This window comes from Sceloporus undulatus, chromosome 2 (assembly GCF_019175285.1).
Source record: "Sceloporus undulatus isolate JIND9_A2432 ecotype Alabama chromosome 2, SceUnd_v1.1, whole genome shotgun sequence".
Taxonomy (NCBI): domain Eukaryota; kingdom Metazoa; phylum Chordata; class Lepidosauria; order Squamata; family Phrynosomatidae; genus Sceloporus; species Sceloporus undulatus.
In genome coordinates this window covers 112,604,033-112,630,010 of record NC_056523.1, presented here as the reverse complement: position 1 = coordinate 112,630,010, position 25,978 = coordinate 112,604,033, and the positions used below count along the sequence as shown (strand labels likewise).

The window sequence follows — 25,978 nt, the reverse complement described above, 5'->3', positions numbered from 1 at the left end:
CCACAAAAAACTATGGATGCCAGCCATGAAAGCCTTCGACTTTACAACGTATCATATATTGTTTGGCCCACTGTTTGTTTATCTTCTGGCTGAAGTAGTTTGACTCAGTTAGACCCTTACACCACTGCCTAGTAAAATCCTTCTCCAGTATTTTCCCCACCAGAAAGGCACATACTGCATACCTGCGAATTAACAGAATTATTATCTGGCAGGAGAGTAATTTGGAGTCGCTTTCCCTAGGATTGTCGGGAGAAAGAAAAGATAGAGCTCCTATCCTTTTAAAAGCTGGGTGGAAGAGGGAATGTCAGCAAGTATACCTTGTGTGACAAGCAGAACCTGTTGAAATTCCATCTTCTGCACCATTATTATTTCACCTGGCTACCCTACCTTTCCCCTACCATAAGTCTGGCACTTTCACAGTGGATATTTTCACCTGCAGAATGTGGTTCAACCCAGCTCTCAAGCTGTTGTTTCAAAATCCTATTAATGAACATTGTCCACAAGTGGATATATTTTTGTCAAGTATGCAGTGTCTAGTAGTCTACCAGACATTGCAATAACCCTTTTATGGAATGAGTTTCAAATGGAAGGAAGTTTGTCTTCACCTTTTTAAAAAAACATGCAGGCATGGAGGTTGTTTGTATTATGTATTCAGAGGTTCTGTAAACAGGAGGAGGAAAAGGCTGTCGTAAGATCCTTGAGTCTTTTTATTAAAAAGTATCTAGAAATTTAATAAACCAAAGTCAGTGTTTGTGCAGGCCCCACTGTTTGTCTGAACTGGCACCTTCATTGAGATCAAGAGTACTTTGTTGCAGTGAGAAATACTGCTACAATAGTTCATTAGAAGTTATAGCTAATAGAATTTTAGCTCTATAAATTATAGCTGCATTTTGATATTTTATTTTACTGCCTCTATAATAGAACACTGGAACATGTTTTAATAAGGCAGTCTATCATGTTATATTTAAATTTATTCTAATAAAGAGTAGGAAAAAAACAGAGCACTATTTGAGATCCAGTACAGTGACAGATTGTAACTTTTCCTCATTTGAATCAGCTGCTCATTAATTGCTTTTGCGGCTGCTTCCAGATGATATGAGCTGATTAATAAAAGGGGGGGGGGGGAAATTGTGCTTTTTTATTTATTTATTTATTTATTTTGCAGAAATCGCCCCCCACACACACATAGACATATTTATCCATACCTGTCTGCACTCTTGTATTGCACTCAGTCCTTTAGTGAAATTGAATGCTCACATAATTGTACTGAATCAGATTTTACTTTATTTGAAATGGAACTGAAGTAGTGCAGAGAATGACTGAAGCGGAAGGTAGTATAGGTATAAAAATCAACCTCTTGAGAGAGAAAGTTAAGCTCTTGAGAGAGAAGCTGTCTTTAGGTCTGCATCCTTTAAAATAGTGTTTTTCTAGGTGTGGTCATTTTTCATTACATTTAAGGGAGGTGTATCATGTTTTCTGTACCTCATTTAAAATATTTTTCAAAAATGTCCATTACCACCCCACTCTCAAAGAATTTAGCCTATGATCCTAAACTTACTGACCTGGGAATACATTTCTAGGGGTATTACTTCTGAGTAGATAAGTGTAGGATTCTTCTGTGGGTCAGTAAACTTCAGGTCTGTTACAGACAGGCCAAAATAAAGCTGCTTCGAGTCACTTTGGAGGTATGGTATTTCAATGATGCATGAGTTGTAAGAGTCTGGAAGCTACACCAAAGCTGCACTCCAATCCTTAGGACTGGAGCGCGGCTTTGGTGCGGCTTTTGGACTCTTAGGACGCATGCATCATTGAAATGCCATACCTCCAAAGTGACTCGAAGCAGCTTTATTTTGGCCTGTCTGTAACAGGCCCAAAATTCATTTTCAGGGAGAGTTCTCAGACCCATGCAATTGCTTGGTAACTGTAGTCTAAAGACCACATGTCACAAGAATGACATTTTTCTGATAAATTTTGCTATCTGGGTGACTTGTTTCACAGCAACCAAGGAAACAGAAATAGGTCAGAGAACAGAAAGTGTTGAATCTGTTGGGTCATGCCATTTAAATCCCACATGCTAAACTACCATATATACTCGACTATAAATCGACCTCATGTATAAGTCAAGGGCAGATTTGGGGGCCAAAATTATAGATTTAGATATGATTCATGGATAAGTTGAGAGTAAAACTTGGAGATGTGTAATATAGGATGAAGCAAAAGAAAACATTGCCAGAAAACTTTAAAAAAATTCCAGCAGGCATAACTGTTTGTGCTCATACTAAAGGCTTCATGGACGAGAAAATATAAAGGGGGTGTGAGTGCTTTCACCAGGGGATGGTTCCTTTTTTAAAATAAGAATTAAAATAAAGTACAGTATTTACATTGACCTGTGGATAAGTCGACTCAGGTTTTTGGAGTCATTTTTTTTACTAAAAATTCTAGATTTATACATGAGTATATAGGTAGATAACATTTAGAGTGCTGAAAATTTTTGCAGTTCTACTTTTTCTGGGGAACATATGTTACTGGCTTCAAGTCATTCATTTGTAATGGATAAATGGGAGCCAAAGCACGGCAGCTGCATGTCCCACTCCCAAAGCAGACCAAAACTTAGCACTGCCAGGAGCCAGATTATAGCTGCTGCTTTTTGGGGGCATGCATCATGTGAATGCCAAACCCCCACAGCAGCTGGAAGCCACCTTACTTGGCCTGTGTGTAGATGGCCAAAGTGAGTTCCACCTGCATCTACCTGTATCATAAACACATGTGAAGTTACATGTGAAAACTGTCCATCTTCTGTGTTTTCCTCAGCTTCATTGTGATGTAGAGGCTCAGCAGGCTTTAAGCATAAAAACTATGTTTAAAGAAAGACATCTTCAGTAATTTGAAATGGCAGCAACTTTGAATCTATCCAAAAATAAAGACCCAATTTTTATACTAGAGCTTGATTGTCAGATGTTTTGTTCATTTTAAAAGGAGATTTACTTTCTCTTTAATCTGTAACTGATTTACTGCTATTACAGATGTCTGTCACAAGAATGTGCAAATAGGGCTATGTTTCATAAATTTACCTAGCTGTATATTTCCAATTTAACATGTTCTTCATTGAACTGGGACAAAATAAATTATATTGGATGTTAAATGTCTGTGGCTGATCAAGTTGAATTGCGTCTGAGAAATTTCATTTGCTGGTGCTTGATAAATATAGGAAAGATAGTTAAATGTTTTTACAGTCACATTTTGAATTTTACTATAAAGATGGCCTTTAATAACAAAGACTCACCACAGCAGCGTAAATACTTAGCACAAAAGGAAAATTACTTTAAGAAACCAATGCAAAGTACAGAAGTTGGGTTTTTCTTGGTAGTTAAATTTTGTCAATTTTTTATTTTATTGAACTTAATTACTATTTCTATACCTCAGCATAATGGCTGTGTTTGAGTCCAGATCCTACTCTGAATAATATTATTCAACCCTTTTCTTAATTAGATGAGAAAGATTTAGGAGTATTTTAATATTCTCTGTTTTAACCAGTTAATATGAATTAAGACTGTCCTTCCCTTGGTTTAATTATAACCAAACCTATATTGTTATATTTATAATGAATATATTTATAATGAATTTATAATAAATGTATACTTCAAAGGCATAGGTGTTGGTTTCAAATACTGTTTGGAAATTTTAACCTGTTTCATTTTTTTAAAGTTATTCCTTATTGACTTTGGGTTGGCCAAAAAATACCGGGACAACAGGACAAGACAACACATACCATATAGAGAAGACAAAAATCTTACTGGTACTGCAAGATATGCCAGCATTAATGCACACCTTGGCATTGAACAGAGGTAAGCATCCAAGCAGTTTCTATAACAGTACTAGGCACTGCAAACATTTATGATGTTTCTTTAATAAACGTCACCCTACTAAATGTTCAGTTCTGTGTCTGAGAAATGAAAACGGCTTAAATATTCCTAGGGCATCAGATGAAATTGAACTTCCACATCCAATTCAAAAAGTGTTTCCTGTGATGCTTTTAGTACAATGAAAAATTCCAAAGCCATAAATTCTGTTTGGTCTCATTACTGCAGTTTGTGCTTCTGGTATTTTGGGCTTGCTTACAGGCATCTGCTTTTGCTTTGAATTAAAACTACAGACATAAAATAATCCAGTCGCACTTTTGACACTAACTGGGGAAAAGAAATTTCTAGCATAAGCATCTGTGGGCTGCAACTTATGTAGACTGTAGTTCATTTCATGAGAGGCAGCTCATAAACTACAGTCTAGTGTTGTCTACTAAAAATCCACTAAAGGTCATACTGGAAATTCCTTTCCCCCCAGTTTGGCTCAGATAGGCTACTGGTTTCCTTAAGTCTTTTTATGTTAAAACAAATTAAACTACATCAGATCTTTTAATATCATAATTTAGCTTCTGGGAAGATAGTTGAGCAATGAATCATCAGAAATTATGAAATCTGCTCACAGTTCAGATCTTCTGATATTATATTGATTGCTCTAGAATGCCTGGATATGCACCCTGGTCCCAAACTTGTCCACCTTCAAGTGTGTTCATCCTCCTTTGTTATTACCCCTTAAAGAAGTTAGTGTGCATTCTAGGAGTAGATTCATAAAGCTGTCTGTTTGTTTACAGTCGTCGAGATGATATGGAGTCACTAGGATATGTACTAATGTACTTTAACAGAACCAGCCTGCCATGGCAAGGATTAAAGGTAATGTTGTAAAATCGTACTGGAAAATCAGGAATAAAGCCCTTTTGACAGTAGACCAGTCATAATGCTATACATCTGTCATTCCATACCAGACTCCATTATTTAAAGTCTGGCAAATGAAATAGCTATATCTGTCAAATGAAACCTGTTATGGGTCTCAATAAAAATACACATTTTGACTCTTAAAGCATTAGAATGGTGTAGAAAGTTGAGGGGGAAGGACTCCACCGGTTATAAGTACAGGTTGAGTATCCCTTATTGGAAGTCCTCCAAAATACAAAAGTTTTTTCATGTGTGGCTGCGATGGCGACATCTTTGCTTTCTAATGGTTCATTGTACACAAACTTTGTTAAATGCACAAAATTATTAAACGTTTTGTATAAAATTGCTTGCCGGCTATAGGTATAAGATATATAGAAAACTTAAATGAATTTCACATCTAGATTTGGGTCTTATCCAGGATATGCAAATATTCTAAAATCCACTTCTGATCTCATATATTTCAAATAAGTGATACTTTAACCTATTTTATCAGTATGACACACGAATGACATAACTGAGATGATATAGGTACAGTTATCAGATACTAGACAACATTCTGTATTGGAAATGCTGTCTTCAGATTCAGTTTTGTATAGTAACCCTTAAGGGGCATACATTATACATATAAAGCCATTTGTCTTCCAATGTTCTGCCTGTCTGATATGGCAGCTATCCTCTGTCACTTACATTGATCTACATGTTTCATAGGCTGCAACAAAGAAGCAGAAGTATGAAAAGATTAGTGAAAAGAAGATGTCTACTCCTGTTGAAGTTTTGTGTAAGGTAAGCTTATTAAAGCTGTTTTTAAAATGGTAAACTGTCTTGGCAAGAAAAAGTGTTTCCTTGAGTAAAGCAGAAAGTAATCCGTACACAGTATATGAATTTATTATTAACGTTAACCCAGATATTAGATTCCATGTATTAACAACAGTATTTTGCTAGTGGTGGTTTGGCAACTTTGCATTAATTTTCTTTGTGGTCTCTGCTTTTTTAAAAATGCTTTTTACTCTATATATAATATTTTCTGAAATTAAGACCTTCAGGGAATTCTACCTGTAGGTCATGATTTGACTGCTTCTGTTTACAGGGATTTCCTGCAGAATTTGCAATGTATCTGAACTACTGCCGTGGACTGCGCTTTGAAGAAGCTCCTGATTATATGTATCTGAGACAGTTATTCCGTATCCTCTTCAGGTCAGTTTTTGAGTGAAAATTTCCCAAATGCATTTCAATATACCGACCAAAATACTAGTATGTAGAAGTAGAAAGTGTTTAGAAGTGATTACTAAGTGACTAGGAAAGGTTTTATTAACCTGAGCAGAAGCATATGTGTTATGAAAACTACAGTCCTTCCTCCATTTTCGTGGACTTCAGACTCATGTCCCTCACTTATGCAGGATGGACAAACAGAGGGGGAAAGAATGGGGTGCTTGCCTCTGCACCTATATTCAAGCCAATGGGGCTTGAATATAAGCAAAACTCCATTTTCGCGAGGGGGTCCAGAATGGATCCCCCGTGAAAAAGGAGGGGCGACTGTACTCCCTCTTATGCCTAAATGAGCATAGCCTTTTGTTCAAGCTTGGACGCAGTGTATTCAATAGCTTTGAGATTTTCAGTCTCCACTTCACTACCTGGCAACCTGCTTCACCATCAAAATGCTCTGGAGGGATACCCAGCCCCTTCTTTCTGTGTGCCATTGAAATCACACTGTGGAAGTGGCCTTAATACCTTTCATCTGACTGGACATGTGTTTCAGCCAAAACCAGGAGAAATGCTGAAGGCAAGTACTTTTCAGAGAAGAACTTAGATTTTTAAAAAAAAAAAAGTTGGCACTTAACACAGATCAGTTTTCCAGATGAAAGCAAATCTAATCTTTGAACAAACAGGAGAACCTTCTCTCATGGATCACATCAGTTACTTTGGTTTTCAAAAGAGAGAAGCCACTCAACATTAAATTGCCGTGAAATAGCAAAGGAGCCGCTTTTCAGTGTTCCTTTGGTTGCTGTGGCAGGGCTACGCGGAAAAGAGAGGCAACTCCCGGCGACCTCTTTCTGGCAGTCTGTATCCCGCCATTGTTATTTTTACTGTTAATGTTAGTTTATTACTGTTACTACTACTACTTACATGTGTGGAGTATTCCTGGGGAATGTTTCTGCAATTGCAAATACAGTACGTGCTATGTAGCTTTCAAGCTTGCTTCAAGAAGATTAATTTTAAACTTCAGCCCTGCTCAGTCTTCAAAGGGTTTTATAAAATAAACTTCATTTTTAGCTTAAGTTAAACCTATTTGGTATATAATAACACTGTATGCTTTGTATTGCAGTTAATGTTTGGGTTCTTTTCCCCTCTCTCTCTCCAGGACCTTGAATCATCAATATGACTACACATTTGACTGGACAATGTTAAAGCAGAAAGCAGCACAGCAGGCAGCCTCTTCCAGTGGGCAGGGGCAACAAGCCCAAACCCCCACAGGCAAGCAAACTGACAAATCCAAGAGTAACATGAAAGGTTAGTAGCCAAGAACCAAGTGACGTTACAGTCCAAAAATAATAAACACTAATTTGGATAATGTTGGTGAACTTAAGTGTTAGATCAAGGAGGTCATTAAAAACATACATTTGGCTATTTAGTATTAAAGAAAATGGACGTCCTTGGAAAATTTGACTACTAACTTTAAACCAAGTGTCCTTGTTTTTCATACCATTTCTTTGGGGATGTTGGGTCATTTTAACCACTGCATCTTCTGCTCCCGCATTAACCCCTCTTCAGAATAAACTGGCTTGGTGTTGGGAACATGATGAATAGTATGATCCAAAATCCTAGACCTAACACTTTATGGAGAACATTTTCTGTTCACTTTGTATATTGTGCCAGTTTGCAGACGCTTGGGGATGGGTATCTTTGCTTTTACTATTCCAGATGAAGATGGAAAGCAAAACATGATTCTATTTAAAGTTCTGCGTAAAGCATTTGTGCAATAGATTATTATTTATTGGCAACAAGAATCTCAATTTTCCATCTTCAGTTAAAACTTAAGGGATGAATCTCCTGCAGGGCTAATAATGGGTTTTTAAATATTAAATAAAGTTTTTGATATCGACTATAGTACACTTTTGTTTTCTAGAAATAATGTGATCTCAAATGAAACCTTGAGTTGAATACAGCCTCTTAACACCGATTTGTACCTGTTCAGCCTGAATTGGTGACTAAGTATTTGAGTCAAGACGAGAGATGGGAGGGCCAGGAAAAATTCATGTTGGAAGGCACAGGGAAAAATTTGGGGGAGGGGGGTGGGACAGGTTTTTTCAGTTTTTTTCTTGAATCCTTTTTTGTTTTATTCTAAAAAATAGGAAGATAATTATGGAATGTTTTATTTTAGCATGATGAATAATAAGGCATGGTGTTTGTATATTATCCAAATCATTTCAAAAAACTATGTACAGTATCAGATTATTCCAATTTCTGTGCACTGATGGGGAGAAGTACTGAGTGCATTTCTGTGCACTGAGTGAGGACAAACCTAGATTACAAAATGAGCTCTCCATTGCAAGAGCAAGGTGCATTTCTTCCTATAGGGGACACTGCTATTATCACCAGAGATGAAAAAGGTCTGTTTGGTTCTGGTGTGTTCTCTTCACTGGCTTCAAAGTACTGGGAGGAAGTACAGCAACAAAAAGGATGTGAACGTATACATAATTTAAAAAGGTAAGAGTTTAAATTTATTTGATTTCAAAAATTTGAACCATATGTTTATTTATTTATTTTGCGTATTTATGCCCCACTTTTCAGCCACAAAGGCTGTCAGAGCAGCTTACAAATTACTAATTAGACAGTTCCCTGCCCTCAGGCTTACAATCTAAAGACATGAGGTAAAAGGAGAAGGAGAAAAGAAAGTGGGGAAACGGGATCAAGTCTTTCTCTGGGCCAAGCCTGATGGAGTTGGGCTTGCCCTTCTCTGACGCCTGAGGCATGGCAGATAAGACTGGAGGGAGGGCCCTTCTTCTGTATCTGGGCTAGGCTTGGTGGAGCTGGGCCTGCCCTTCTCTCCCCCTGAGGCCATGGCTCATTACCTATACAGTGGAGCCTCCTCATACGCTGCCTTTTTATAGGCGGCTTTGAGCATAGGCGCTCAAAGCCGCCGGCGCGCGGCGTCCCATTCAATTGAATGGGCGCGCGCACCCGTTGCGCCTCGCGCTCCGCCGCGCCACCGCGCACGAGCCCCATTGGAAACAATGGGGCTTAAGCATAGGCAGATTTTTTTATACGCGGAGGGATCCGGAACGGATCCCCTGCGTATAATAAGATTCCACTGTACAGTATTAGTTTATAACATTTTGGTAAATAATAAATTACTACTAATCTGGTTCTTTACTTCACCCACCCCTAACCATGGTTTAGTGTTTTCTTGCAAGCTAGCTACTAAATTATTTTTCTTTCATCTTCTCAGGAAAATGGTGAGAGCAACGTCTAGTATATGGCGGCATTTTCACATTACAAATTCTTCTCAGAAGAAAAATGTGATTTGCAAATACTGTCAGATGAAATATGCATTTCCAAATGCTACCAGGCTGACAAAACACATTCTCATATGTAACAAGTGTCCTGTAGATATTAAAAAATCCTTCATGGATCTTAGTGAAGAGGACCATAAAGATGAACGTGCATATAGCTTTCTTCAACGTTCTCGCTCAAGAAGTCCTCTTCCTGCTCCATGTGTAACATCAGAAGCATTGCAAAATGTTGTCCCATCAGCAGCGCCTTCAACCAAACAACTACTGAAAACAACTGCATCCAAAAAATACTCTATAACTTCATTTGTAGACAAGATGACACCTGAAGATCAGGAAAAAATGGGTCAAGCTCTTGCAAGAGCAATATACTCTTCTAGAACACCATTTTCAATAACTGAAAATACATACCAGCAGGAAACTTTGAAATTATTAAGACCATCATACCATTTGCCCAGCTGACATTCTTCGAGCAAGCCTCTTTTGGAATCAGAATATGAACGTGTAATGGAACCTATGCAAGGAAAATCAATGAAGCACTGTGTCTTGCACTACTTACAGACAGATAGACAAATGTGAGAGGAAAGGGAATTATAAATTTTGTGATAACACCTCAACCAGTGTTTTACAGAAGCATTGAAACAGGAGACAGCAAACATACTGCAGAGTATATCAGTTGTAAAATATGTGAAGTCCTACAGAAAATTGGGAGCGGTAAAGTATTTGCTTTGCTGACTGACAATGCCAGCAATATGAAAGCAGCATGGGAGATCATAATGGATAAGTATCTACATATTACTGCAATAGGATATGTATCTCATGGGCTAAACCTGGTTCTTAATGATATTATGAAACTGGACACCCTTCAAATGATCTATAGACAAGCAAAAGAAGTTACAAAACATGTAGAAGTTACTCATATTGTAGCATCAGTGTTCAAGAAGAAGCAAGTAGAAAAATGCAAAGAATAAAATAGTGACACTGAAGCTCTGTAGAGGTGGAGCTGTGATCTCCTTTGAAAGTTTACTATAAGATAAAGAAGCTCTTCAAGAAACAGTAATAGTTGAAGATCTTAAAGTACCCAGGAGTGTTAAAAACACTGTTCTTGATTAGGATGTCTTCTTGGTTCAGGTTCAGAATTTCCTGAAGATTCTAAAGCCAACTTATGCAGCAACCACTGCATGTGAATCAGACAGTGCACTTCTGTCAGAAATTCCTTATCAAATGGCCAAGATAAAAACAGTTGTTTTGGGGAATCTCAGTGTATATCCACTTAAAACTGTAGAAAAAAAGTAAAGTGAAAGATTTTATTTAAAAAGGAAGAAATTTTTGCCATCCAATTCATGCTGCTGCAAATCTGTTAGATCCAAGATTCAAAGATGGTGATATAAGTGATGATAGCACTGCTAGTGCATTTGACTGGGTTACAAAACAAGCATCACACTTAGGACTTGATGTTGGGAAGGTACTTGCAAAGATTGCAGAATATAGAGTATCTTCAGGGATTTGGTCCAGGAATACTATTTGGGATTCTGCCAACATATACCTCTTGCACATGGCGGCAAGGTCTTTCCACAGTGCAGTCTCTGACTCCTCTTGCTTCTCACTTTCTTCATATTCTTGCATCTTCTGCAGCACGTGAAAGAATCTGGTCTATGTTTGGAAACACATCAAGAAATAAACTGACATGTGAAAGAATAGAGAAGCTTATTTCAATCCGAGCAAACCTTTCGTTTTCAGAAATCCATGATAACTGTGATGATGACAAACATAATGAAGCAGAAGCAGAGAACGAAACTGATACTCATAACTATAGCTCAGGAAACAAGTCTGATTAAATTTCATGACATGAGTGCTTTATGTCTATTTGTTGTTAATGTTGATGATTTCTTTCTTTTTCGCCTGCTCTACATAAATGAGCAAAACTAAAGTTCAGGAGATTATTAATCCATTTATTACAATATTTTTTTAAAAAATAAAAGTAAATCATGTTTGCAAAAATTGTTTGAATGCACTGTATTTTAATATACTAACTGTGATAATTTTATGCCAGATTAAATTGTACAGAGACATATTTTAGGTTCTTAAAGTAACAAAGTGGGAAAAAGCCAGTTTCTTTTTTCTGCGTGTGGCTTCAAAATTTCTGGAAATTTTACATCTCTAGTCAAGAATGCTTCCTGTGTGAAAAGCAAACCATGGGGAAAATATCTTATTTTGTGCAGTCAAGCATTATGGGTAATAGCCCTGTACTGTATGATATGGGGATAGAGGCTACAGCTGCAGTCTCTTCCATCAGTTTGGCTTATTCTCCACTGAGGAACCCCCTCTGTTCCTTCCCAGAGTAGTAGTATCATAGTGAGGCACTCAGGGCTATGAACAAGGTGAAGGGGGGGGGGGAATGAAGTGACTTTTTCTTGAGGTGTTGCAGGAAATTAGGGCTGTGGGTGAGCTGGATTACTCATCAGGAGGGTGAGGTTTAGATGAAGGCTGTTTTCTGGTTTGGCGGGCAGGATAGCAGAGGAGAGTGCCAGTGAGGGATCACAAGTCTTTGAAAGAAGTGTTTTCGAATATAAAATCTGGAAAGAAATTCATAAGCAGAGACTAGCCCTTGTGAATCCATTGCAAATTTTGGATTTAAGGTGCTTGAAAGAAACAGGAATGTATGGAAATTTTCATGAGACCCCATTTTTAAAACTCAATAGAAAAAGCTAGGAATGCTGATAACAAGCTTCTTTTGAAGGCAGGAGATTGAATAATAGCCTATGTTAAAACACTTAATTTTAAATTGGTTTTTGTGAGTATACTGTGTCATTACATCATAGTATATATTAATAAACTATTGATAAAATGTGATTTTTAAAAATAAATATTGAAAGGTTAAGGCCTATATAGAAGGTTAGAGGTGTACACTTTGACATGTTGAATCCCTGACCATCTGTGATGTCTTGAGCTAAATATTATTTCAGCATTGAGAATTATATTCAATGGATTATGCTTGTTACTGCTATGTGCAGAAATTGACACAGTAAACATTTGAAAATCCCCATTGAATTCATCTCTGTAATAATATGTTTGAAATCTGAGTTGTTCAAAACCTGCATATAATAGAAGTTGAGAGAGCAAATTCCAGTTGTTGATACTTTCCATATTCTGGTCTATATTTGTCCAGGTTGTGTCTTTGCTTGGTTATATAGCCTGATGGAGATTTCTTTGACAGCAGAAACATGCTGCAGTTCGGAACTTAAAAAGCAAACCCTGGGGAGAAGGGCCCACTACAGACGGGCACGTTGTGGCGATATTAGGGCTCGATAGGGTTGGGTGTCCAGATGCACCCAGCCCTAGTGACGTCACAGGTTCGCGCATCTATCCACACGGTGGGCGCCACAACATGGGCGCCCTTATGACGCTGCAAAAAAGGGGCTGCCTAGAGCAGCCTCTTTTTTAGTGTGCATCTGTGCAGCAGAATGCAGCTGCTGCTGCACAACTGCGCAGCAAAGAGGAGCGCCATTTCACCGTCCATGGGGATGTTCCCACTAGGTGAAACCCCGCATTCTGAATCGAATCCAAGGAGTGGCATTCCTATTAGGATCCGATTTAAACCTAGAACGGTTCTAGAGCAACCCGCAATAGTCCCCACTACAAATCGAATTGTAGAGCGGGATAAAATTTTGAATCGAGTTTTCCTCATTTAACGCGTGTTAAAAAAACACTAGGGCTGTCCTTAGGGGAGTTGCCCTTTCTGTCCCCATCCGTCTGGCTGTCGCCATTTTTGCTTCCCTCACCCCTTTTTTTGTCCGCTGTGGTCTTTCAATAAGAGATAAGGATTATTTTTATTTTTTATTTAATGGTTTACAGGCGCTTAATCTCTTCAGCGCTTTAAACACCTGAAGTCCCGGCTGCTCAAGGCTTCCCCCGGTGGATTGCAACCTCCCCTCTGTGTGGGGAGAGCCCATTTCTAACGGAGGAGAGGCAGGAAGGGAAGGCTCCTCGCGAGGAGGCATCTGATCTCGCCCAGGCAGGGGGGGGGGGTTATCGCCTTTGTGCCCAAATGGAATCTGCCTTCTCCTCCAACCCTGGAAAGAGAATCTTTGGGAAGAGTGCTCCCTCCCTGCTTTTCCAGCAGCCTCCTTCATTGATCTCTGTGTTCTCTGAATGGATTCTCCCATAGTTCCTCTGGAAAGAGCTTGGGTTCCTCTAATTCGCTTTGCCAGAAGCCTCTCCCATTGATCTCTGTGCTCTCTGAAGGGATTCTCCCTGGCTATCTTGGGAGACAGGATGCTGCCCTCCAAAACCTATCCCATAGTTCCTCTGGAAAGAGCTTCGCTTTGCCAGAAGCCTCTCCCATTGATCTCTGGGCTCTCTGAAGGGATTCTCCCTGGCTGTCAATGAAATGGAAACGATGCCAAAAGATAAATCGCTTCCAAATATTCTGGATTAAAGTTACGTCATTCTGACGTACTATTGATTGACAGCTCCAAATAAGGTATGGAGGAGAAGAATCGATTTATTTAAACACCGAATTCATGCCAAGTAGGAACGCTTGCAGGTAAAAACTTGGATTTAAAAAACCAGATGGGAACGAAGAATAAAAGCGATTCGGAACGCGGGATAAGACCAGGGTTATTTTGAATCGGATCTATTTAAAATGTTGTATTTTAAATCGTTTCAAATCTTAAGTGAGAACACACTCCATGTGTACCAGGCCAAGGAAAGCCTTTGTGAGCCAAATATTTGTCCTTGTCTGGTGGCTAAAAAACACTCCTATTCCAGGCTGGAGGCTTATGAGGCCTCCTCACCAGCTGCTGAGAAAATAGTATAACTGTGCTTCAGTTTTTTGCCAGGTATTCTAATACAACTCTTACAAGCAGTCGTGAATTTCTTCTAAATAAGCAGTTTCTTTGCCCTCTGAGAGCATACAGCAGGGCACTGACATTCTTAGCTGAGAAACAGAAAAGAGCACAAAGTAACAGAAATAGAGAAGCATTCAGGAATCAAGCCCTTATGACTGTATATTTAAATACACAACATAGTGGAATAAGAGTAAACATATCTGCTGAATGTGTTGTATAACTAACTGGTGTTTATAAGAGAAGAAATGTTCAAAAAGATAGTAGAGTGGACCAAGCTTATCTGATCTAAATCACAGGTTTGTTCTGGAACCACAGCAAGTTATCATAGATCTGGACATCTTTTGTTGCATCAGGTTCCTCTATTCTGCTTAGTTCAATACCTTTGTAGTCCTGTATTATGCCCTCTTCACTATTTAAACAGTACAACATATTCATTAGTTTTACCAACTGAACAACATGGGTGATAATTTTCAGGATGTGGAAAAATAAAATAATGCTCAATAACAACAACTTGCTTTTCATTTTCTGGATGCCTAATCGTTAGCTAAATTGTTTGTGTCTTTTTGTGTGTGCAGAGGGAGTTAAAGAGAAATAACTAGATTGTTGGCTGCTCTGATCTTCTAATATTGACATATCAAAAGAAGCAAACACACAGGAGGAACTAGGTACAAGGGTGGAGAAGAGTGCATTGTTCACTCTCCATCAATTTTGGGTCACAGCGGGCTGCTGGAGAAAAAAATGTGTGTAGCTACTGGCATATAAAAGACAGCAGGGAAGAAATTTTTCAGATTTCAAGAAAACAAAATACTTTAAATGGAAACAGTACAACAAAGATACATCTCTGTTGTTAAACTGATGTATCATAAGAAATGCTTCTCAAGTCGATGTTTCTTCAAATCATATGGACATACCTGAACAGTCTGGATCAACTGGTTAGTAAATGTCTTTGAACTATTACTGATGCTCTAGTAATGTAGTGATTATTATAACATTACATTATTTGTTTTGAAATAGAAATTACTACTGAATTTTGTTCAGTGTAATCAAGCATCCTAGGTTCAGAAGATCAGCTCCTTTTAGGTCATGACTTTGTACAATAGTTAAAAGTAATTTGGACATATTCTTATTCTTATTCTTCTTTTTTGGGCAAGTCCCTAAAGATGACTTCATGTCCGAATCAGTACTGAGTGAGTGGCAGTGAATACAATGAGTAATACAAAATGCAGTAAAACAGAAATAGTATAAATAATAAAATACCAGCACTGAATTATTTTTTTTAGGGGAATCCATCGTCAGCATAAAGGATTCTAGAAACTTTGCCTTTGAGATCACCATTCTCCTGTTTTACAGTTTCAGAGTCCCTATACATCAGACATCCAGAGTATGTCATTTCAAAGAAAAAAGCTGTTCCAACCAGGAACCACAGATAAGTTTGTGATAAAAACCAACAGATCAGAAAAAAGAGTTAATTGATGAAAAAATTGCCCTCTTTGCATACGCAACAAGCTCTTCTTTCTGTCTCATTGAAAACCCATACTTAATTAATATGGTTTGGTCACTGAGACCAGGATACAGTCCATCAGAGCAGATGTTGCAGGGAAACTGTTGAATAAAGAAGCTGCTGGACAAAGAAATGGAGCAATGTGCAACAACTCTAGATAGTAAAATTGTTTACCTAAATCTTGATGGGTGGAGTAATGATAACAACGATTCTGTTATATGTGCTTGTATAACAACAGAAGAAGGGAATGTCGTGTAGAAACTATTGATACATCAGGAAATGTGTACACAGCAGACTACTGGCAAGAAGTGGTAGCAAAAGGCATAATAACATGTAAACAAAAATTCAAATGTACACAGTTTGGTCACAGACAATACTTCAAATGTATCCAAGATGAGAAGAAATTTAGAAGAGCAGGAAGGCTATACAAAGTTAATAATTGATGGTTGCGGAGCTCATTAACTGCACCTCCTAGCCAAAGACTTCAGTGTTCCAGAAATAAAGACTACCGGCGTTGACATTGCTAAACAATTATTTTGCTGCAGCAGCTCTGAAAAGAATAGGTGGAATCAAGTTAACACTGCCACACAATGTTGATGGAACTCTGCAGTGGACTGTTTTGAGCAGTATATCAAGAACTGGCCTATTCTGGTGACACTTTGTAAACAAAATCAAGAGAAAATAGATGGCATGGTCATGACCAAAATCCTCAACTTTGGGCTTCAGAGGAATGTTGAAGATATGCAAAACATCCTGAAACTTATTTCTGAAGCTTTTTTAAAAAAAAAAATACAGAGAAATAGCTATTTTATTGCAGATGCTGTTGAAATTTGGAAGGAACTGAGTGAGCACTTAAAAACAGAATACACACTGACAGAATTAAATTACTTAATTTAATTAAAGCATTAAAACACCAAATGGGACAAATGCTTCTGCACCTCATTTTCTTGCAAATATTGTCATTTTCCGGTATCATAGTCAAATCTTAAGTGCTGTGGAAGAGGTGTTAGCTATGACATGGATATCTGTACTGCCAACTATAATAAACTTCAGAGTTAAGGGGGAACCATACGTTTGCTGCTAATAATAATAATAATAATAATAATAATAATAATAATAATAATAATAATAAAGATTTATTTGTATCCTGCCCAATCACGGGGAATCTGGGCGGCTAACAGCAGTAAGAAAATACAATACAGAAAATACAATAAGATACAAATGATGTTTTGAAGAAAGTCACAACAGTGAACTTGTGGAAGTCACTTAAGAACTTGGATTTCAGATCTACTCTGTGTCCAATAGCAATTTTTCCAGGAAAAATTGGGGGGGAGAGGATTGTGGGGGGATTAGAATGCTGGGTACAATGTTTTAAACAAAATATTTTAAGTGACACACACATACCTTCTTTATAGCCAGTTGCCTTTGCTTTGAAGCATAGCAGCTCCATATAGCAAAATAGTTATCCTACAAACGGAGCATAATTCTTTTTAACATCTCCCTCTCTACAGCAGTCATCAACTTAGATTTTTGGTGGGTATGGTAAAGTGATGAAAGCTGGTCCTTAGGCCAGTTTTAAATTACCAGCTGTTTGCTGTGGGGTTTCCTAGAATCCCTGCTGGGACAGCTAGTAGTTTAGATGACCATGTGCCCCCTTTACCTGCCACCATTCTCCTTGCAGGCCAGTCTCAGTCTGTGATGTCAGACACCTAACCATTTGGGTAAAGATAAGTGGCCCATTTCTTCCTTTATGGGCATGGCAGGGCTCTGCAAAGAGAATGACACAGTAGTGGTGTGGTAGCAGCTCCATGGTTTTGCGACAGGCAGTCATCTGAACAGCCACCTGTTGCTGCACCAGATCACCTAAGTGCTGGGGGATCTGTGAGCAGAATACGATGGGGTTGGCCGCTTTCATTTGAGCCCTTAAAAGTTAAATTAACTTTATTGAATGACTCTACAGTGACAGTAGTCAGATTAGTGCTTCAGATAACATAATCAGTGCTTTTATAGTTTAATTTTAATTAAGAGCAAGTGGAAGTCATATTCAGTACAAATACTATTGGAATCCAACTGTTCAAATTGTAGAAATGCACTTACTTAAATCATAATGTGCTAGCATCACAGCAAGGTGTCTCAGACATTTACATGTACTTTTCCTAATATCACATAATATATGCAGTTGAGGAATTGTTGTTCTTTGACCCTCTTAAACACTAGACCAGTTCAGCCACAATGAAGAGTTGCTTTTAACTGTACTTTTGCTCTACTTTATCAAACCTATGAGTGCTAATTGTTTTACTTGAAAACGTTCTTTCTGAAGTACCAGTTCATATGGGAGTTCATATGGGTTGCCTACCCCTGAGTTAAAACAAACCATGTGTGCCTTTTGAAAAGGATCTATCTCAATTTGTTTTTCTATCAATTGGTTTGGCTGAGTATACTGTAACAGTCTAAAGATATTTAGACAAAATGGTCAGAGAAGCAAGCACGCCTAGTTTACCAAACAAAAAGACTTCTGTCTACAGGAACATCAGTATCCTAGATACAAGATCTTAGATACAGTGTTTATGTTTAACTCTTTTCAGAGTCTGTGTGATAACCAATGTGATATAATTCAGAAATAGCTAACTAAACTAATGGAGATGAATAAAGGGAAAAACTAGTCCAAACTAGTAGGACAGTATTCTGTGTTAACATGCAGCATCCATCATATCTCAGCAATCCTTTCTGTTTAACATAAAGCAAAAATGTATTTAAAAATTTTTGTTTCATTGAGACACCTCAGTGAAACAAGTTAACTCTAGCCCCAACCAGGAGTTCAGTCTACTCACCTGTGGACTGAAGGTGAGAAGAGCACATGGGCAACTATAAAAGTCTTGCTTTAACTTCCCTGCCTTTTTAGACCCTCATCTTCCTATGATGATGGGGAACTTCAGCAGGGCTTCTGTCCATTTTTTTGAGCATGAGTAGAAGCATCCATGTGATTGGGAGTTCTGTTTTAGCAGGCTTGTTAAGATTGTAAATGTGAGGCAGGGAATTGCAAATTAAAAAGGTTGCTAAAGGTATGACATGCTGGCTTTTCATTGTAGTGTTCATATGTTTTTCTTTTGCGGAGGAGGTGAGAAAAGGGGGGTTCTGAATGACAAGTGTTACAGTGCTTATAATGGAAAAAGGATTCACATAGGTTCATCAGCTGCTGCTCCTGGTGTTGACTTGCATGTGTGTAGTGATCATCATAGTGTTGTGGTTTCTTACTTCATCCCACCCATACTGTTCATTAGAGAGGCAGAGTTCACATAGTTGTGAATCAGTTACATTCCAAGGAAAATCAGCCCAAATTTGGTTATAAATGCATTACCGTTTTTGCTTTGGGTTGTGATGTTGAACATTACTAGCTGAGTTGTGATGTTGTCTATATTGTTGAAAGTCTGGATCACCCATTCATAACTTTGTGGAAAAGATAACATTCCTTAACATCATTTCATAGTAGTCTATTGGCTAGGTCAATAAATTTCACTTGAGGCTAAGCACAATTATGGAGTTTGCTTCTTTAATATTTTTACACTTCAATATGTGGGTTTCTGTTGTGCTTTTGCTTTCAGTAAACCTAATTATAAGACAATAAAGAGGCTGACTAAATGATTTTGTTAAAATATTAAACTATAAACCAAATGGGCCAGTTGGTAACTTACAAATGTTACGTGTGTGTGCCTTCAAGTCACCTGTTCACTTACAGCAACCCCATGAATTTGGTAGTTTTCTTAGGCATGCAACATTCAGAGGTGGTTTTACCAGTTCTATTTTCTGAAATATAGGGCCCCAGCAGACAAGCCAAAATAAAGGTGCTTCAGGTCTCTTTGGAGGTATGCTCTTTAAATAATACATATGTCCTAAGAGGTTGGAAGCTGCATCAAAGCCATGCTTTAGCCCTAAGGACTGGAGTGCAGCTTTGGCACAACTTCTGGCACCTTAAGATGTGTGTGTCATTTAAAGAGCATGCCTCCAAAGAGATCCAAAGCAGCTTTATTTTGGCCTGTCTGTTTGGGCCTATAGCACTTGGTATTCATTGGCAGTCTCTCATCTGAATATTGACCAGGACAGATCCTGCTTACTTTCCAAGATCAGACTGGATCTGATGCCTTTAAAAACTTGTAATGCATATATTAAATGGTAGTATGTGCTCTTGAAAGTAGTATTAAGTCCTGCAACAAGAAATTGCCAAGTCAGCATTTGCAGAATTCAGTTGTACGTGTGACACTTTACTCCTAATATCCATGAGGATTCTAAATGATTTCAACAAGCATGGAGGAATTCTTTCAAAGAGTTGACTGTAGAGTAATTAATTAATTATTATTTGTTTTGTTTTGTTACTTATTTTCAATTTTATTTATTATTTTTGGTTTCAGATTAATACAGAGTTGAAGTGTTGTCTTTATGTATAAACAAGCCAGCCAAAGAGGTGTTCAGCTATGTAATTTGGAGAAGCAGGTTACTCTACCCACTCCTTGTTTATCACATGGGTGCCCTGTTCTGACCTCAGCAGAAGTGGTGCCTCATCAGGCTGGCTCTCACAGGGACTGAAGGGCCAGTGAGGAAGTGATGGCAGCTCTGAGATGGATCCATCCCCTTCTATGTGGCGTTCAATGCAGGATAAAGAGGATGGCATGGCTCTTGGCATGTGGACAGCCAAATCAGGCCCAATCCAGCTGTCCACATGGCCTACAGAACTTGAGGCCCAATGGGTTTCTCCCCAGATTTGCTTACTTCAGAACAAAGTCAGGTAAAGGACTGAAAATGACAGATCCTCCATGGAAGTACCTCTGTGTCATGCAGGCTACCAGCACTGACTTCAGGGCGAGTGCAGTGTTTTTCACCAGTATAGACAAGCCCATAAATGACTTTGTGCTTGTAAGTAGTTTTTTTTTTTTTAATGCAACCTTGACAAGTCATATGTTACACCTAGCAGGTGGAAGTTAGAAAATACATTAATAGTAAAACTTTATTGTTGTATAGATGTGTCATAAAATAACATAAACAGTTTCAAAAAATAAGGCCCTGTTTGTTGAAAGAGAGTGTGACGGGGTTGGACTGGATGGCCCGTGTGGTCTCTTCCAACTCTATGATTCTATGATTTGTGAACTTTAGTACAGATAGTTTTCATCCATATTATAACAGTGTTTCTGTTGCTATATACTATTGTTGCAGAGTAAGGGTTGCATGTATTTTAGGATGTGTGAAACTGAATAGTTTAATACTAATCTGGGTGGTTAACATCAAGTCTAATGGTTTGAGGTAACAAACTGGACTTTTGAATTTCTGTAGAATTTCTGATTGGTAATCATTGAGTTCTGCAGCATTCAAGCATATGAGAATAGTTGAGCCTCCCTTATCCAAAATGTTTGAGACGAGAGGTATTTTGGACTTCAGATTTTTATTTTTGTTTTTAGATTTTGGAATACCTGTGTTTGCATATATGTATATAATGAGATATTTTGGAGATGGGCCCCAAGTCTAAACACAAATTTCATTTGTTTCATGTATACCTTGTACACATAGCCTGAAGATAATTTTATACCATATTTTTAACAATGTTTTGGAAGAAAAAGTTTGTGTATATTAAACCATCAAAAAATAATGGTGTTACTGTCTCAATCACCCAGGAAAAATGTTTTGGATTTTGGAATACTTCCAGTTTTGGAATTCTGGATAATGGAATACTTGCAAAGTTCAACATTCTTATTTCTCTTAGTCTAATCATGATACATATGGAAATGACTTCATCTAATAATCTAATAGCATTAAAAATGTGAAGAATTGTGCATTTTGTTGTGATAGATGGTGCAGCTAATGTTTCACAAATATGTCACTTGCTAGAAAACCTCAAAGATATGCATGTGATAACCTATGTCTGTTTGGCACATTTTCAAGAAGGATTTGAAATAAAGAAGAACAAATTAGACAATAAGTGCTGAAAATGAGGAACAACCATTGGAACTTGGTATCATGTATGGTGGAACTATTCACAAGTAAAAAGTTCTGGATAAGCATTCACTCAAACATCAAAACAAATACTGTACTGAGGATAAAAATGAAATGAGGAATGGGTCGTTCTGCTTATGGCTCTTTGCAGAGCTACTTAATTCTATTTGGATTGGGCATTTTCCTTAATAAATACTCTACAAGGACTTGAAATACATATAGGCAATCTTAATTTGTAATAAATATGAGTTACTGAATGTATATTCTTAGTTAGGTAGTCTAATATTGTAGCAATTAGAGCAAAACATATTTTTCATTTAAAAGATGTAGTATTCAACAGTGTTACAGCTTTATTTCAGTTATTATTTAGGCCAAGGATAATGTTGCATAGTGTCAGCAGTCTACACTCTTGATAATCCCAGTAGTGTTGCAGTTTAAGACATACATAAACCAGATGCATTGACTGAAGAATCACTTCAGCAAAATACTTGATTTTTTTGTGACCAAACCAGTTTCTATAGATGAATAGCTTGACAATTTACCTGTGTGAGATGCTTTCCTTTTTATGCAGAAAATATCTTCCTGATATAATTCATTTGCTATATACATACTACACTAATTGCAGAATGGCTACTGCTGGAAATTGTATAACAAAAGCGAGGCATTTTTGCTCTGCTGTGGGTCCGTCATTGGTTGGTCCGTCATTGGTTTCATCATAACCTGTGTCACTCACACTTCATTGGTGATTGTTGATCTGTGCCTTGAAGTCAATTCTGATTTATGGTTTACCTAAGGCAAACCTATCACAGGGTTTTCTTGGCAAGATTTGGTTGGGGGGAGGGGTTGCCTTTGCCTGCCTTCGCTGCATTTAAGATAATGTGACTTGCCTGGGGTCACCCAGTGGATTTTCATGGCTGAGCAGAGATTCAACTCTGGCCTCCAGAGATGTAGTGTACCAATTGGTTAGGTACATATCTCTGTCACTACCCAGAATGAAGAGATTCGTGTTTAGGTGCCACATTCTGGATCTTGTTATCTTAAGTGACACACAAGTACAGCCACCCATTGACAGTTCCAAGCACATAAGCAATAATTATGACTTTATGTCAAACCTGTAGCAGGCTTCAAGGGAAGTAAATATCAGTAGGACTCCCAGTGATTGGGCGGTATATAAATAAATCCTATTATTATTATTATTATTATTATTATTATTATTATTATTATTATTATTATTATTATTATTGTGATATTAGCAATATAACTGCCTTCTTTTTGTTTCCATACATTCATAAATAAGGGCTGCAAGCATTAATTAATTTGATTGGGGCCAACTTTCATAGGCAGATTCAGTTTGGGAGTTAATTTTTTGGTGGCAACGTAAAAGGTAATATGAAAGAAAACTATTTAGATGTTCTTACAATGCCACTTTTGTAATGGAAATTGATGATATGCCATATCTTTTAAATATAATTGGGTGAAAGACAGATGGTATTCCACAAATTATTAAATGGTTGACAGCCTTAAAATGAATGGTAATTTTGATACATACTTCATTAATAGCATTCAGCCTGGATTATGAATATTGATCTGTTGCTAAGGTTAGAGGCCATCAGTGACTGGTCAAGAAAAAATGGGGCCTTGCATGTCTTTCTCTTCATGCACAAAGAGGACAGATAAAGGCCATTCTCAAATGATAACTCAACTTCGGTAAATAACATTTTGATCTTGGAATAGAGTGGTGTTTTCTTTAAAGAAGGCTATAACTGTCTCCCAATGAACTGGCTTGTTTATTTCCCACTATCAAAGTGTTTTGTTTGTTTTCCAGGTTTTTGAGCATGAAGAAGACAACAGATGAAGCAGAGCAGAATGGAGCAGGATGTATCACTCCCCAAATCCTAGGAATTTTTAGTTCATAAACACACTTGCCAGTGGTTGTGAGCAGCCATCTACTTGATGTAAAGAACTTAATTTCAATATAAACTGGCTCTGGGCAGCACCGTGGATGCTGCACCTTTGAGTTGTAGCAGCTGTAATTGTGAATATTGCTGAGATAGTTGAACATGGTGTCCAGTTTTCTATTGCATTTTTTCAAGTGGAAAAGTTAACTGAATGGTTGACACAAAAGTGGTGGAAAGAATTGTGCATATGCCAATTTTTGTAACCTTTTTACTTTGAACTACACTGCTTACAAGATCTCATTGTTTTGGAAGAATGGCATGAACAAGTCTTCAGGAACAGTTGTGATAATTGTAAATGCTCACAATTGTGCACTCTTTCTGGGTATTCCTTCCTGGTTTTGAAAGTTGTACACTTAAAACATTCTTAAAATTGCTGGTGTCTGAATGACATAACAAGCCAGTTGACATGGTAGTAACCAAAGATTCCAGTTTTTAAGCATATGAAAGACTCTGCCTGCTTACCTGTGCTAGAAGTAACAGCATCTAAAGTGAAGACTTAAGAGAAACTTAGCGACTACTAGATTATCTTTAGGACTCTGCATTAACTCTATAATGTTCTTGTTATAAAAGGAGAAACAGCATATTTGTCACAAATTTAGTTAACATCTTACAACGAAACTGTATGTAAGTTGCTTAGATAAATGTAATCACTGTAAACATCTATATGATCTGGGATTTTGTTTTTATTTTGAAACGGGAGCTTTTTTGTTTACAAGTTCATTAAAAACTAAACTGTTTCTGTAAGGAAATGAGATTTTTTTAATTTGCCTTGATAATTTGCAATCTAAATTAGACACCACCCTTTTTTAAAACAGGCAACTACAAGGCCATTTGTTAAAGCAAAAGTCCTATTTCTTAATCATTTTAGATCTAGTGTTGTAACTCTTCCTCACTTTTGTTTTTAAATAAATTTTGTATTTTTTTTTCTTGATGGGGAGGGGCACTCTTGCATTTTTATAATCTGTTGCATTGATACCCAGCCCGCTGTAACAAGAGACTGAATAAAAATAAAAGCATCTTTTTGGACCCATCATAGCAGCTCACAAGTCTTGCCATTGTCTCACACTGGCTAGACTGATTTGCAGAACAAGCTTTGCAGATTTAAATTGGAGATATATTGAGGGTTTGAAAAACGAGGAATTTTCTTTCAAGTTCTTGTGAAGTGGATATAACCAGATTTACTCTTGTTCTTAGGCAGCCCCTTGGTGTTCACATGGGTTACTGGTTACTGCCTCAGGCTGTCCTCACCTTAATCCAGCTGAAAGATATTCTTACTGCTGGCAAATTCATCTAATGGTGTAATTTATTCCTTTATAGCATGTCAGAATAAATTTTAAAAGTTGTCTGAAAATGCTGCCAGATGCCTATTGTGTACATGGTTTTAATGACTTTTGAACTTTCAGTTTTCATTGGAACATAAATTTGGGTTGCACTGCATACTTTTTTGTGGGATATTAAAAATCTTCAACATTATCCCCCTACTCCTGGTAATAAAGTGAATAGTTAAAAATATTGTATCCATGCAAACATAGATAACATTTTCAGCACGTGGAATATACCAGTAATTTGGAAAGCGTTGTTTGGATATTAGCTTAGGGTACTTTGCTTCCTTGAAAATGATCCAAATTTCAATACATCCCAACACTTATTAGGTGGTATATCACTTAAGAATATAATCTTGAGTTTCTTTGATAAAATGTTTAAAGAATGAGTATTTGGTTATTGTATTTTCAGCTGTTACAGCACAGCTCAGCCATGCTATTGAAAGATGGGCAAGAAGTAGAGTAACTGATAGAGCTTAGGGGTAGGACAACATGTTATCTTTAAGCCTCACAAATATTCCAGCTATGCAAAGGAAACTAATGCATTCTTTTTTTTTTTTTTTACAGTAGTGAAGTTGCTTCCTTAAGTTGAATCTGCTTGCTTCTTAAGTTTTTATGCGAGAATTTCTGTATCATGAGAGTGCACACAGCCAGATGGATAGTGCTGTCAAAATAGTTTATTCTGTATCTTAAATTAAGGCACTCTTGGTTTTGTAGAAGTTTGGAAAGGTTTAGGGCAGTTGATGTTGAACATGAATTGTAAAGTAAGACTTTTGGGGTCTTGATCTATTAGTGTAACTTTTACTATTTTAAATTGACACAAAACCTGTTTATAAATAAACAATAGTCTTGAAGAAAAAAAGACTTTAAAAGATGCCTCTTCTATAATGAGGACTTTTAAAACACACATATTACAGCTGGAAGCCTGTTATCCATTCCCTTCTCCATCTAAGAAACTTGAATCCTATCTATAGTTTTATGAGGACAAACTAACTTAAATTTGCTAACTAATTACAGGAATCTTTTAACAGGATATACTGCTTTTTATTCCCTTAATTAAACGGCCTAATTTACTCAATGTTGTCACCTTA

At 37.4% G+C, this 25,978-nt stretch overlaps 1 protein-coding gene across 1 annotated transcript in view; it reads left to right on the top strand.

Moving 5' to 3' along the window:
* Positions 1 to 25,075, top strand: part of CSNK1A1 (casein kinase 1 alpha 1) — a 76,036-nt gene extending 50,961 nt beyond the window's left edge. Inside the window, 6 exon segments of the mRNA XM_042454207.1 lie at positions 3,706 to 3,845; positions 4,649 to 4,727; positions 5,478 to 5,552; positions 5,857 to 5,963; positions 7,129 to 7,277; positions 23,433 to 25,075. Coding sequence (XP_042310141.1) covers positions 3,706 to 3,845; positions 4,649 to 4,727; positions 5,478 to 5,552; positions 5,857 to 5,963; positions 7,129 to 7,277; positions 23,433 to 23,440 — 558 coding nt within the window. The 3' untranslated portion in view covers positions 23,441 to 25,075.
* The last annotated feature ends 903 nt before the right edge of the window (positions 25,076 to 25,978 follow it).